The 15,892-nt window shown below is 44.9% G+C and overlaps 1 protein-coding gene across 2 annotated transcripts; it reads left to right on the top strand.

The window, feature by feature from the left end:
- The first annotated feature begins 1,041 nt into the window (after nt 1-1,041).
- On the top strand, nt 1,042-15,554 carry virma (vir like m6A methyltransferase associated). Of its 2 annotated transcripts, none has more exons than XM_083760750.1 (27): nt 1,042-1,158; nt 1,679-1,791; nt 2,546-2,632; nt 3,244-3,292; nt 3,380-3,542; nt 4,240-4,359; nt 4,670-4,882; nt 5,933-6,657; nt 6,768-6,905; nt 6,995-7,221; nt 7,619-8,146; nt 8,293-8,447; nt 8,567-8,649; nt 8,884-8,977; nt 9,314-9,702; nt 10,067-10,222; nt 10,332-10,567; nt 11,625-11,874; nt 11,965-12,185; nt 12,289-12,421; nt 12,623-12,772; nt 12,870-13,024; nt 13,289-13,385; nt 13,476-13,639; nt 13,891-14,240; nt 14,855-15,004; nt 15,133-15,554. In XM_083760750.1, the coding sequence occupies exons 1-27, from the start codon at nt 1,096-1,098 to the stop codon at nt 15,357-15,359; spliced, it is 5,436 nt and encodes a 1,811-aa protein (XP_083616876.1). In that variant the 5' UTR covers nt 1,042-1,095; the 3' UTR covers nt 15,360-15,554. The 2 variants fall into 2 exon arrangements, with proteins under 2 accessions (XP_083616876.1, XP_083616875.1); XM_083760749.1 differs by having other exon boundaries at nt 4,670-4,912.
- The last annotated feature ends 338 nt before the right edge of the window (nt 15,555-15,892 follow it).

The following is a 15,892-nucleotide window of genomic DNA, read 5'->3' as shown; positions in this document are numbered from 1 at the left end:
TACCTGTGTGACCACGTGACTCTATACTACCACCTACCTGTGGGACCACGTGATCCTGTACCTGCCCCTGCACTCCCCTGCTTCAGGTGCCTCTAAAATAGTACGTGGCAAATCCAAACAACTCTTGTCAGTCTTTTGCCTGTGCATTTTCTTCCCTGCTGCCAGATAGATATCATATTGAGATATATATAACGATATTATTATCATCAACACAAACACACACACACACACACACACACACACACACACACACACACACACACACACACACACACACACACACACACACACACACACACACACACACATGAATGAATTGAACAAGGTGGACCCTCTTGTAAATAAGTGTAATATGCTTAATTGGGTCGTCCACTCACAGTTAACAGTCTTTGAGTTTGTGCTTGAAATGTACTGTAATTCTGCAAACTGTTAATAAATATTCAAAAACACACACGCACACACACACACACAGTGGTTCGCATTAATTTCTTTTCTTTTCTTTATTTGAATTTTGAAGGACCCCCTAACTCTCAGAGTTAGTTAGTTGTAACGGAGGAATATAATGTAGAAAAAGAAGAAAGAAAGAAAGAAAGAAATCATCATTTGGTGAATCAAAATATTTTGAATAGGAGTTGACAATGTAATTCAATATTGATATTGTGATATCCTCATTTTACCTTTGCATAACTGTAGGTCTTTCTGTAAAAGGGCCTTACTTGCTATTTTATTGAGTCAGAACAAGTTAATTAAGCTGATCTAAGAGGTATTGATTTGCACGCTCCTACTGACAGACTGAAAGCCCCGTGAGTGTTAAAGACTGTGATCCGTCTATTTGCTTAGAAAGTTGTGGTTCCGGTCTAAATCTAGAGCAGATACGGAAACGGTATGTCCATGCTCTCTGATGCATGCGTGCTTTCAAATGAGCGGATACAGTAGACGGACTGGCGTGTTCTAGGCCGGATCTGAGCACTGAGCGGTATTAGAAAGCATGCTGATGGAGTGTGAAGCTCATCTGAGATCAGTTGTTAGCTTGTCGGACGATAATGCTCCGGAACTAATCACACATTCGGAAGTTGACTCCAGTGAGCGACAAATATGGCGGGGGACACCACAACAGAACTTCTTTTTATCGATACATTTAAACATCAAAGTGCAGAGGTAAATGTCTCCAGCCTCAACACACCTCGTCTGTGTCATAATATGCTTTCAAAGGGAGCTACTTTGACGTCCTGTAATAATGTACTACTAGTGCTGTAATGACGCCGGGCAACTTCCTAGCTAATAGTTAGCGTAGCAACGTTACCATTCTCATCGTAACAGTGTATTGCTCAGTTTTAAATCAATTCGTGTAATCATTAAATCTTTAGCATTGTTGTATAATAGCTAGCCTTCCCCATATTTTATGTTTAATCACAAAGCCACATGTAACGGTGCATAAGTTATGCATGTTAGCAGCATCCTTTGATTGCTTTGCTAATTTGTAGCATTTGTTTACAATCTTTTCACCATCGTTAACCAAGACTACGCGTTACTGTAGCAGTAGGTCCAGTCCAATTGTTACATCCATTAATATATTATACATGGGTAGTGAATCGTTCACGTTTTATATATGTGTTGGTATGAAATGTAAACATGTTTTGTTACACCTTTTATTTGTTGTGTGTTCCATGAACTATAGTTGACCAATATTGATGTTGTGCGGTTCCCGTGTGGAGTCCTGATCACAGAGGTGCGAGTCATTCCTCCTGGGCTTAAAGCACACAGCAGTTTACCTGACAGCAGAGCTTTTGGGTAAATGTTCCACAGATTGAGATTCTCTGTACATGATAATGTGTTGCGGGGAGACCATCCATTACATGATATATCGTCGGGATATCCTTGTGTGTGTGAGAGAGAAAAGTGTAAGAAAAGGAGAATCCCACTGTGGAGAAGGAATGTCTGATATCTGAGCTCTATTGTTATGCCAGCACTTGTTCACACAGTTTGTTTGGTAATCCATGATGATATAACGGACTGAACAATGTTGATTCTGAACACTGTACCAGTGATGTAAATAGGTTTTCAATGTAATAAGTCCCAGGATGCAGGGATGGTCTTTTAGATGAGTCCCAGGGACATTTTATGAGTCCCACTTCAATTACGTTATAGGAGTCATATTTTGCCATTTTTACAAATTTCAGCATTTAACTCCCATTTCATTTTATATGGTTATAATGTGGTTATATGCATGTAGAAAACAGAAGAAGAAATGATTATTATAACTAAAGCTAGCAAAATAAACTAGAATAAGAAAACAGTACAGTAGTGCATCCCGTGGATGCAGAGGTCGTTGTTATATTGCGTCCCTTTAACTATAAACTGAGTTTTGGGGTGCAAAATGCACCCTATTTTAATCTCTGCTGTACAGAGTAAATCATCAGGTTTCCATGCCATATTGTGTTACTTTACAAGTATATAACTTTAATAATAGATCATATGAGATATGATTATGCTATCAATTTGATGTTTGTTTGATCCTCTTTTATGACTGTTTATCCGACTTCAGGGAGACGTCGCCTCATGCCTTCCAGCTGGACCTCTTCTTCAACAATCTCAGCAAACCGAACAGTTCCTCCTTCCACAGACTGGGCAGGTCAGTCCCTCCTGTTTTCCTGCTTATTCAATCTATCTTTGTTATAGCTCTCTCTGTCTACTGCTGAGATGGTCTTTTTTTAAACAACCAGTTGTCTTCATCACCTGTAGGCTGTCGAACCAGTATGGGTGGAGTCCACCCTGAGAACTTTGTTCTCATAGTAGTTCCAAAATGTGTGTTCATGTGTGTGTATATATGAGTGAGAATTAACCATGACAGGTGCTTTTGTTCTCCAGAATGCAACCCCACCCACACAGGGGCACAAAGTGACAAATACTCAAAGCTACCTTGAAAGAATAGTGGTATTGGTAGAGAAGGATTAGCATATGTACCTGTTAATGTAAGCTCATAACAAAAGAATTACCATGTATGAGTTTGTAGTTATTGATGTCCATGGAGCAAGAGGTGTTGAAAAACGTGAACTCTGTACCCCGGTTGTTATTGTGTGGATGATGCTAGGGTCTAGGCCTAGGGCTTGATATATACCTTCTATTTTCTTTAAAAAAAAAGTTCTTATTCAGCATGTTGGTTTGACATTGGTAGTTGAAAATGCACTTTATATATAAACTTTAATTTGATACCATCTGCACTCTCCTCCCCTTTCCCTTCAGTCTGGAGTATGATGAAAACAAGTCAATCATCTTCAGGCCCAGTGGAAAGGTAAATTAATAGCATGTGATTTCAAGATGTTCTTTATTGATGATGATGTGTGGATTTGTAAGAAGCTGTATGTGTTAATGTGTGCAGGTGAACACAGATGGGCTTGTGCTTCGTGGCTGGTACACTGCTTTGACTGTGGCAGTGTATGGCACAGCAGATCGCCCACATGGACATAACCAAGACTCACCCCCTCCTCCACCACCCCCACCCCCCCAACAACAGAGTGGGCCCAAGAGGATCATTAAACAAGGTTGGCACACTTTGACACTTACCTTGAAACTACTCAGCCACCACACCCATTTCCTGATGTTGACACACTCCGTGCCTTTGTAGCCCCTCCTTGTCCCTGTAATACCCTTAACTGTACACCACACAGTGATTAACCTATTTCCTTACATATAATAATTATATTGACATTGGGGCTCGGGCCGTGCACGTTTAAATCTTTATTATTTTGAAGTCATAATACTAACATAAGACGAAGCACTGAGTGAATTGTTTGAGTAGACAAAAAAGCTCTAGCAAGCCAATCATCACGAGAAGCAGCTAACAACAACCCACAAATACGAAGCTATATAGTAGTATGCAGTTTGTAATATTGCAGGGTTCTATTTCAGAATCTTGAGTGAATGTAGGTGTTTATAGAACTATATATAAAAATAAAATAAAACAATTGTGCACCCTTGATTGCGGTACTGAAGTGGTGAAAGAAAGAGGGATAATGTAGGTTTAATAACTGGAAAACTGAACATTTTGTGTGTCAGCCACGCTCTGAACAAATAAACTCTTCCTCCTAGAAGTTATGCACATGTGCTTTTCATGACTTCTCTCTCTTTCACTTTCACTATCTTTTTCACCCTGTAGTGCTAATGTGATTTGAGCCACTACAGTAAAAACTCCTTGACAAATATCTTTGTCCTGTGTGTGTGTGTGTGTGTGTGTCTCAGAGTGGGATAAAGATGACCAATACAATGGCAGCCCACCCAGACCAGCACCCAGAGGCCCCCGCACTCCACCGGGACCCCCACCTCCAGATGATGATGAAGAAGAACAGGTTCCTGTGACAGGTCAGACTTGTACTGCCACACTGCCCACTGCTTTTGAAAGCCCATTCACCGGTATCATTTTATTAACAGTTCTATGCTCGTACATCCAAACAGAGGCTGGATGAAACACAATAATAGAATTGGCTTAATTGGCTTTTTTTGCCAGCGGCTGATTCGGTCTGGCTTATTAGCCAGGCTAGCAAGATATAGCCCCTGGAGTCTTATTGGTCCATATTTTGTTTGTTCCTTTTCACATGAGCTGCAATGGAGTGCAGACTCCCGTCTTTGACACAACAACTAACTTGTAAGCCCCCTGTTTGTACTGTTAAAGTGGGCACCGGTGCCGTGGTTAAAACCGAGCCGGTTGAGGGCCGTCAAGACTACCTGGAGGCTGTGTCACCCGAGAGGTCGCTCCCTGCTGATGAACCCTACTCTGATGCTGAGCCAGAAGAAGAAGGTGAGGAGGAAGAGGAGGAGCCAGAGGAGGAGGACACGCGGACAGAAGGAAGTGTTCCTGAGGAAGAGGAAGAGGAGGAAGATGAGGGTGAGGACGAGGAAGAGGAGATGGAGGAAGGTAGGGAGGTTTTTGTGTGTTCGCGGGACAGGCCGGCGGATGTCCAATCAATTCCAAATGGACCACAGGTCTCTCCCTCAGGTGCATACTCAAAGAACAATGTGCCAACATAAACACTAGGGATGGTCCCAGAATTGATCCCAGAGTTAATTACATATACCGGTACATTTTTTTAGGTAAGAAATTGGTCATGCAGTTGCCCAATCTTGATAAATGTAACATCTATCACTGCTAGTCTAATCTTTAAAGTTCAATATTTGGTACTTCCGTACAGTTGTCAGTTTCTATCTCAAGGTGTTTAGTGTGTAGTCTTATTCCACACCCACTTCAGTGCACAGTGACACAGCAGCATCATCAAAGTTGAACTTTATATGATGATGTTTATTTTTAAAACATTGTTAATAACAAACAAAATAATCAATTATACATATTTTGTGAATGAAAACTCCCTCCCAAAATTATAACTTAAATTACCTGTGTTATGACAATGTAGTTCTGTTCTAATCATAATGTATTGATATATCTGATAATTTCTATTGCAATAATGGATAATGAAAATCCTATTATCAGCCAAACTCTTACGAACCATCAAGGGGGACCAAAGGGAGCCCGGTCCATTTGGAACTGGGCGACAGTCCAACACAGTGCGTGCTCTGGCAATGCTGCCTTCCGCATGCAACCGTTTGATTTTCCAACCCCACAGCCGGCCCACCGTCCTGGGCTGCCCTGGAGGCTTCTGATCTGCATTCATAAGCTGTCTTGGCTTAGCTGTGTGTAACAGCTTGTGTTGTGGTCACATCCTGCATGTCAGATGTAACTAACCCTGCATGTTTGAAGTGATGCTGCCTCTGTGTGAGTAGGTCCATCAGTGGAACACACGATTTTGGAATAAGGAATATTAGTTCCCATGATCCTCATTATTATTACACCCAATTCACCCAAGTAATATTTAAGCCCTCTTCCTAATTGTTGTATTATGTTACCGTTTCCTTCCTTCCCTCCTCTCTCATCCTCCTCTAGGTGATGATGGCTATGAGCAGATCTCTAGTGATGAGGACGACTTGGATAACGGTAGCTTTAAGATCCCCAGCTTTGACATGGACTACACTCCTGAGGATCTGGCGTCTGTCCCGCCGGTCCAGTATGACCCCTACGAACGAGAACTCAGGCCTCTTCTCTACTTTACCCCTCCGTACAAGACGCGCTTCGATGCCCAGCTGGAGAGAGTGAGGGCGGAGGAGCCCAGGGACCCTGGTGGTACAGAGGGAGATGAAGAAGCAGCTGAGGCTATTGCCCAGCTCAAAGAGCTCATAGCCAGTATAGGGGAGGAAAGAGATGCCCGCTGGGTCACAGCTCTGGAACAGGCCCCTGGACTACTGGCCAAAGGTATGGGCTACTTAATTGGACAGGGAGAGGAGCATTGGGAGCATCCTATGGGATTGCTTGTCCAATGGGTGCTCCAGGCTCTGAGTATAGATGTGGCTCTCAAACAGCCGATTGCGCTTAACCTCAGACAGCTGAAAGCCGGTGCCAAGCTACTATGCTACCTAGCTGAGTGTCCACAGGGCCTCACAGCGCTGCCACACAAAAAAGCCCTTGGACTCCTGCTTGAACTCCTCCACATGGATTACGTCTCATCCGCACTAAAGCTCAATGTCCTGAGAGGTCTGGATGCCCTCACCAGTGGACCTGCTGGTGTAGAGGCCTTCCTGCAAGAAGGGGAGGGGGAGAAGAGTGGATATCAGGTTAGCAGCACAAAGTGCATGTTGTTTTGTCCCCATTTCTGTTCTTTGAATCACATGTGATGCATCACGGTCCTTGTGCTGAGACTCACCTGGCTGTGTGTTCACTGCAGCGTTTACTCCAGCTGTTCCTGCGCGAGCAGACGGTGAGAGTTGTCACCGCTGGCAACGCCTTGTTACAAAAAGGCCACTTCAATGAGGTGCTGGCTGACCTACAGCGCACTGCTGCCACATGGAGTGAGCCTCAGCAGGTACAAGCACACTACACAAACTCAAACACAACCAGGCACCAGTCATCATACAAGGATCATTTCTTTATCCTATACACATTTTTCCTCAGGAGGAGATGGAGGAGGCTGAGAGTCCAATGGAGGAGGAGCAAGTGTTAAGCTCCTCCCCTGCGACGGAGGCAGACTTGGATAGGTTGGCGGGGGTTCTAGAAGAGTTGCATCACCTGCTAGAAACGGCCCCTCACACCATGGTGCAGCCGCCTGTGAAAGCCTTCCCAACATCTGCTAGAATAACAGGACCACAGGAGAGAGATGACCCATATCCCACACTGTATAGGTATTTCTCACACACATACGCATGCACCTTGCACCATGGGCTTATATCATCACTGTCGGGTGGAAACCTTGTATGTCCAAAACCGATTCTTTTCAGGAAATGGTATTTTCTTTACCTGTTACCTGTGTTATAATGCTTCTAATGTAGTTATTTAACCTTACGCTTTACATTGGATCAATATTCATAAAACCCACAGACCCACTTTAACTTCCACTGTTTTGAAACGTTTCACTGTTCACAAATGGCCAATCTACAAGCACGTCACGATGCAAATCATGCAACACAGATCTGCTATTTTTGTACAGAATAGAGATTACTATGTAAATCACAACTAACATGAATGATTGCAGTGGTTTATTAAATGTGAGATGTTTGTCACTTCCTCCCTCGGCCTCAGATACATGCACGCGGCTCACTTCCTGGAGAGCATGACCGTGGTGTTGTCGACGGCCGCAGCAGCAGGCCACACGGGCATCATTCAAGGCATCCGAGATCTCCTACGCTTCCTGTCGCTCACCCAGTCGGGGATGCTCTTCCTGCTTGCCCAACCCACCCCTACCAACCTGCTTCTCCGTCTCCTGACGACCGCGACGGAGGCCGAGAGCGAGGAGGTTGCCTTCGCCGGTGGGGAGGGGACTACCACGGGGCCAGCGCTGGGCGAAGAGGGCCTAGGCGTGTGGCTCATGCAGGCGCTGCACGCTCTCCAGGGCGTGGCCGAGCTGATGACTCACGTGGCCACGGGAGGCGAGGGGGCAGCGGGGCTGGAGGAGGGCGACAACGCAGACGTACTGGGCACGCTCCATGCCCTCTACCTTATCACCTTCAGCCTGACGGGCCGCAGCGCCGTGGCCCACGTCTTCAGCCTGGACAACAACCTGTCCTGTCTGGTGACTCTGTTGCAGCACCACAGCAAGGATGGACAGGGGTGAGCTTCTGTGTTTTAGTGCCGTTGGTATTGTCTTTGTTAAGCCTGATTCTCACTTTGCCGTGTATTGAAAATAGCCAGTCTATAGGCTCCCAATGTGTTTCAGTGGATTATAAATTAAGCATGATTCCCTGACTTTCTTCCAGTGAGGCCAAAGCGCGCAAGGCAGTGACATACAACTATGCATGCATGTTGGTGTTGCTTGTGGTGCAGAGCTCCAATGACTTGCGTATGATGGAACAGTATGCGGCACCACTGCTCGCACTAGCCAAGGCAGATGACACCAATGCTAAATTACAGGGTAAGCAGTAACCATAAGCAAATATATCAACCTCTGTCATAGCCTGAAGACAGCAAGACGCCTGTGCATTCTTCTGTGGTTTTTCATGACCATTGTTGTGTGTTTACATTGCATTTCAGAGCTTAATAAATGGCTGGAGCCACTGGAAAAGCTGCGCTTTGAGATCGGCAGCATTCCGACTCTGTTAGAATATGTCAAGCAGGTATAGTGTTCTTTAATTCAACAGGATAAAAGCAACAGTTCTCTTCAGTGAATTATTTTCTGTCTTCTTTGTTGGTGTGACATATCCCTTTTTGGGGCAAAGTTTAGTTCTCAAGCGTGTTTGAACTTCTCCTTAAGTACCTAATGTACCTGCTCTGTGACATATTTGAAATATGCAAATGAATCCTGTTTCAACACATATTCATTTTAACCATGTATGTTCCCTGGGCTTTAGAATGTGGAGAATGTGTTAACTGCAGATGGAGCTGGACTGGTGACTGCTTTGAGGGTCCTCTGTCTCATCGCCTGTCCCCCACCTGTGCTCGAAGGTACATTTTTCTTAGCTCCTGTCTGAAGTGAATCATAAACCTCAGATAATTTGATAGATTTTCAAGCTAAAATTGTGACACGTTTGCTTAAGAATTAGTTATTATCGGTGAGATATAACATCATATGACAGTAGTATGACATAGGCTTTACTGTGCAGTTTTTAGTAGATGACTTGCAGTAATGGTTATTCATTATGGTTGACCAAATTATGTTACTTTACTAATTATGGATAAGGGCACCATGTACATGCCTCTGAGATGTAAATGTAAATGCTACAGACAAGGTTTCACAGCTGATTGAAGTGTTGTTTTTTTATTCGCTTCTTCTGTCTGCAGGTCAACAGAAGGATCTCAAGTGGAATCTTGCCGGTGTGCAGCTCTTCTCTGGCGAGGGCCTGGACACAAGCGTGCGCATCTTGCAGAAGCTGTGCAGTGTGCTGCTGCAGCCATGGCGTGTGCACGGCCCTGTGGGCCCCACGCCGCAGCGCTGCACCATCCTGAGCGTGTGCATCAACACACTGCGGCTGCTGCGCACCATGCTGACAGAGCTGCTCCGCGGTGGGGCCTTCCAGTTCAGGGACACGCGCGTGGCCAGCGTGCTGGTGACACTCCACATGATAGTGTGCTCCATCCCCGCCTCTGGTCGCCTGGACTGTGACGAGACCCGAGTGCAGGCGCTCATCGTTGACGTGCTGCTCACCTTCACACAGGGTGTCAATGAACAGGTGTGTGTGCTGCGCACATGTTGTGGTACAGTATCTTGAGTGGTCTTCCCTTCATGATCCCCCGATGTATTACTTTGCTTAGTTTTAACACAATCCCCGCCGATAAACGTAACCTACGTTAATCATTAGTCTCGGCAAACACCAATTCACGCAAGTTACGTTAATTCAATTGTATAAAACCCTTATTCAGTCCTAATAAGGGTTGAACGGGGGAAAATCTTTCTTTAATTAATCCCTGCGGCCAAACGGTTAAGTAGCCTATTACTTATGCAGCCAGTATTACTTGTAATATAAATGTCTCTGCCAAACTGTGTACTCAGAATACTGTATGAACCTAAACTTGGCATTCTGGCTGAATGTGTAGGTGACCCACACGGAGGAGACTCTGGCCAGTAACACATGGTCTCTGATGTTGAAAGAAGTCCTGGGTTCACTTCTGAAAGCTCCTGAGGGTCTCTTCTCAGGTCTCACCCTGTTGTCTGAGCTGCTGCCACTTCCACTGCCCATGCAGAGCACACAGGTACCCACGCTCATTGAGGTTTTCAACCGTTTATGACCCCACTGCTGTCTGTCTGTAGTGTCAAAGCACAGGGACCCATTCTGTGTCATTGTTACGCTGACTCCCCCAGGTGTTCTCAGTCCAGGATGTGGCGGTGGCATTGAACACCAGGAAGCTGTGGAGCATGCACCTGCGGGTGCAGTGGAAAGTGTTGGCCGAGGCTCTGACGTGTGTGTGTGGCACCAGCTGCCCTCCCCTCCTGGCGATACTGAGGAGAGTGTGTGTCCAGCTGGCAGACCTCTCCTCGCCCACCGCAATGCTCGTCATGAAGACCCTGCTTGAGCTGCTGTTGGAGGAGCTACAGCCGTGAGTAGTAGAGAACATCCACACACACACACACACACACACACACCACATAGAATGATGTACTGTGATTTTACCTGCAATCTATAATCTTCCTGCCCTGGATTTGCACTCTGGTTCCCTTTGCGAGTGCTGAAAGTTTTTACTGGAGATCACATTTGGGAAAGCAAGTTTGGTTTTATTTGGTTTATTTGGTTTAATTTGGTTTTAATGCAATACCACTTGGATACTACCCGACAAAAAGGATCTGAATGTCTCAGTAGAGACCACCTTCAACCACCATTAGTTATATTGTATTCTACCACAGGTCGTTTCGAGGAAGCAATCTGATTGGTTGAAACAGCCTTCTAGCCGTGGGTTAAACCAGCACCGTTCAACACCTAATCAAAACAAAGAATTCAGCTGCTCTGTTCTCCCAGAGCGCTAGCAAACTCGGTGGCTAGGCTAGCTAGTTTCTTGGGACATTTGTGGTCGTAGTGACTACATCTGTCATTATTTTCTTAGTTTTAAGGGTAACTGTGGTAGACACTTCAGTGATGCTTGCGGAACTCGACTTCGTCTCGTTCCTGACCGCATCCCTGTCGTGGCAATAATCACGTTAACCCACACCCTCTCGTGTAATATTGCTTAATTAACATACTCTTGAAACGAATGCCTTGCCATGCTGACGGTCTTCACTGCAAAAGACACCAATCATTAGATATGTTACTTAGAAACTCAAGGTGCTTGTGATTTAGTTATATACATAAATCATAATATTATCTGCAATCTGCCGGCATTGTGCCATGGACAGTTTTGAAGAAACATTTTCCGAGGAGATTATATAATCTCTATCTGTGGGACTACAAACACAACCAGATGGCATTTAATTAATGGAGACAAACATACATCTTGAAATTCTTCATATGTATACTCAGCAGTTAAGAAAAAAAGAAAGAAAGAAAAGAGAAAACATGGGACCAAGACAAGCATTCACATTTTGGTGAAGTTGTAAACATGCATACAGTACCTACATAGTTTTCAGTTACTAAAATGACTTTGTGACTGTTGTGTGTTTCAGAGCCGAGGGTAAGAGTGTGTGTTGGGGACAGGTCCTGCGTTTGCTCTCCTTATTGGATGCCCTGGTCTCCCAGAGAGCATGTAAGAGTGCAGCCTTACAGCTTCTCTCTGGCTCCACCGCTGGAGAGGAGCACCTGGCAGAGCTCTTCCCCCTGCTGCTCCCGTTACTGGTTCCACCAACTGGACAGCCGTTACAACAGCAGCATTGCAGTGAACTAGTGGGAACAATACTGCAGTCACTTTGTGACCAGGTAAGAAGCACAGACCACAAGGAAAAAAGTATAGTAAATAATGTTTTGTGAAACAGAAAAGTATGTGACAGTATACTATTAATCTCTCAGGACATTTCACTGGTGGTGTCAACGACGCCGGGCGAGGGCTGTGCGTCGGAGGCCGAGCAGCTGGCAAACTCCCTGCCAGGTCGAGAAATGATGGCATCAGTGGCCAACGGCTTACTGGAGGTTCTGGGGAGTGCAGAGAGCTCCACTCCTCTGCTCCTCACCTGCATCAGGACCTTGATGTTCCTCACTGAGCACGACTATGGAATGTACCACCTCAAAAGGTAGTCCCCTCCCCCTCCTCTCTTTGTACTACTACTCATATATTTTATCAGGTATGTTTGATAGATAAGATATTTTCTTCTGATTTTTATATATTTATCTCAGTGCTCTGAAGAAACACTGCACAGGGCTGCGCTCTCTACTGAAGAGGCAAGTGTTCTCCTTCAACAAGGACTCTGCTGAGGCACTGTCTGTTCTGCTGGACTTCTTGCGACAGATCCTCCACACAGACTCGCTGGTAAGATATGCGTTTATACATTATTCCCAGTTTTCCTTTTATGATTCCTGCTTTACACCATTTCTTATCCCAATGCTATTGGTGTGATGGAACAGAACTGTGATTTATTGAGTGAAGCATGTGAACTTGAATGATGTATAAATCCAACTTACTTGACTCTAGAGACATTTGAGTGTTAACAGTGCATGTTTCCTGCTCTAGTGTGTTGAGGAAGGCCAGGGACATGGGGATGAGCCAGGGTTTGTACCTCCACGCTCACTGACTCTGAGCAGCTCCGAGATGAAAGCCCTACTGCAGTGGGAGGGGATGACAGAGTCACACCCACTTACTGCTCTGGAGAAACAGATCACGGTACAATGATTACACATACATATGTTTACTTTTTAAATTAGAAAGCGTTGAAGGTGAGTTGTCATTGGATTTACTGTGTGTTTTTTTGTGTGTGTAGAAATTATGCAAGGAGGACGAGTCGTTGGAGACCATGTTGGAGAACGTGATTGTCCTGAGGCAGACATTAGAGATGGCCAATGAAGCAGCTCCCGTAGTTGACACTGAGCACACCCTGCCTGTGCCTGAGACGCTGTTGGCCCAGTTCAATCACAGGTATAGCTCTTGGATGGTGCTAAATTACTTCATGGACCAGCATTTGTGGGATTCATGTATTGTGTTTTTCACATCAATGTCTCTTTTTCTCTAATCTGTGTCGCACCAGCACAGCCTGATAATGACCACCATGATAACTGTTAACTGAAAATAATTGAATTTAAACAATATTAGCCCCTTTTAAAATTTGCTATTCTCTTTTACCACAACTTGGACTAATAAATGTGCACTATTAATCTCACTCATTGTGTTTTCTCTCTATAGGACCGTGTTTGTTCTATCAGAGGCTCTGGATGAGCAGCTTAAAGCTCTGTGGTTCTCACCCTTCCACCATGATGACATGGAGGCCGAGCTTGATATGGTAAGTGTTTGTGTTTTTAGGGGCCTGTGTCTGTAGAGATCAGGTGTGTGTGTGTGTGTGTGTGTGTGTAAATTATCTTCTGTGTGGCAGGTGAAGGTGGACCTTGTAGGCCTGGCTCAGGAGTGTTGTCCAGAACTGGACCTCAAAGCGGAATTGGAGCGGTCGTTCCTGAGTGAGCCATCCTCGCCTGGTCACTCCAAGACCCCCAAAGGCATCAGACTGGGCAAACACAAGCATGAGACTTTCATCACAAGGTACAATTTACACGCTTGCCTGTGTTAGTTCTTTGCTAATTATGTCATGTTTCTTGTGTTTGTTTTCCTTGTTAGTTAAACATTAACAGCTTAGTTTTTACACAAATTAAAAACAAAAACTGCATTGGTAAACTAACTTCATAGTTGGCCTACAAAAAAAAGCATCATCCCTGATTCCCTGTAGCACTCTGTTGGCTATATAAAATAATTTCTGCTTGCCATATTAAGTTTCTTCTTTGTGTTCCTTGTAGTGGTAAATCAGACTATGTGGAACCAGCTAAGAGAGCGCACATCATGGCCGCTCCCCGTGGCCGAGGTAATCGAGGTGGCTTTGGACAAGGATTGTGCCGACCGCACGACATCTTCCGCCAGCGCAAACAGAACACCTCCCGTCCTCCCAGCATGCATGTGGATGACTTTGTGGCGGCAGAGTTCAAAGACATTGTGACTCCTCTTGGGCTCCTGCCCCCTAAGCGGCTCCCCAAGAGCTCCCCCAAACCCCCTACCAGAGGACTGTTCACTGGGAATAGGGGTAGAGCCACCTTCCACAGTCAGACTCGCTTCTTCACTCCACCACAACCCAAAGGTGTAATGCTATCTGGTGAGTAAACACAAATACACAAAGTCAACCATTATGATTGTTTCAGCCCAAGATATTTGGTAATGTCAGTGCTGTGATGTGATATTATACAACAGGTCCTTTCAAGGAATCAATCTGTTTGGTTGAAACAGCCTTCTAGCCGTTCCTTAAACCAGTATCATGGAACACCTAATCAAAACAAAGAATTCAGTTGTGCTGTTCTCCCAGAACGCAGCACTCTGTTGCTAGGCTAGCTAGTGATCACGACATTTGTGGTCGTAGTGGCTACATCATGTCATTAAAAAAACTGTTTTTGCAATTATCTTAGTTTTAAGGGTAACCGTTGTATAATCGCAATGTTGCATGCCTGCGTTGCTGTAGGAACGAGCCGAAGGCGATTTCCGTAAACAGCACAGAAGTGAATTAATGACAGTAACCCACACTCTCTCGTGTAATTTTGCTTAATTGTGTTAGTGCCTGAATGGATCTCAGCGAAAACATTGCGTTGGGTATTTATCAGCTGAGTGCACCAGTTATACTGCCCTCAAACTAGAGGCCACTGGCTCTAGTCTCCAGGTCTCCTGTAGTCTCAGAGGTGGTCAGTAGAGTGTATTGAAGAGTTTGCTTCTATTTAGGTAACTATGCCCGTAGAGAGGGGGGGCGTGGTGGTTCATCATGGAGTGCTCAGTTACCAGGTGTTACTCACAGAGGAACCTACAGTGAACCTCGTGGAGGTCAGAGCAACTTCACACGAGGCCCAATTCCTTCCCGACAACCCCCTGCAGGTACACACACACACACACACCCACAAAAACACACACCCACAACATAAAATATTTTCTCCTATTTTATAACATGACTTGTTATACAATTTTGCCTTTTTTGTGTTTCTACGTCCTTTTCTGTTTCCCAGGTGCATATCGCCTGGCGCCAAGGGACCGTATTCCACGGGGCCGGGGAGGCACAGGGTTGTCTTGGCTCAGCGCTGGAGGTGGTGGGGGAGGGGGTGGAAGTGGCGGAGGAGGAGGAGGAGGGAGAGGATCTCAGGGGAGTAAGTTCAGTGGTGGTGGTGGTGGTGGTGGTGGGGGAGGAGGGAGCGGCGGTGGGAGGGGCAGGCATGTCCGCTCCTTCACCAGGTGAACTCATGTGGGACATAACTGCAGCCCACCACAGTGACGAATGGACCAATCAGGGGAAATTTAACAATGCCGTCTCCAAGGAAACGCATCCGTTGTGGGATTTTGAAGATGAACTGCTGATAACATGCAGATTTTGTGTTGTTTTATGTTTTGTTGTCTTATGTTGTATTCAGAGAATAAAGGTCATAGTATTTGAGCCGACATGTTTTTGTTTCTTTTAATTGTTAGTGGTGTATAATGGGGTGGAAACAATGACTGGAAAACACCACAGCAGGGGGTTAAATTGTGACTTGCATTTACAAATGATACAAAACATTACTGTCATGTCCAGCAGGAACACTCATTATCAAAAACTTAAAAAACGATTTTCACAATGCATAGTTTTCTAGTTCAGAATTACAAAAACGTTTTTGTTTTTAATGGAAACTAATGTATCAAATTGATTGAATAAATGGAAATTAAGAAAGTGTTTATTGGAATACAAATCCTGGAAAATCCTGAAGGACTTGTTATAATTTAGAATACTGCTAGTTT

Source organism: Protomyctophum parallelum, assembly GCF_964188405.1.
Source record: "Protomyctophum parallelum genome assembly, chromosome: 3".
In the NCBI taxonomy this organism is placed as follows: domain Eukaryota; kingdom Metazoa; phylum Chordata; class Actinopteri; order Myctophiformes; family Myctophidae; genus Protomyctophum; species Protomyctophum parallelum.
The sequence above is the reverse complement of the archived record's forward strand: the minus strand, read 5'-3'. Positions and strand labels throughout refer to the sequence as shown.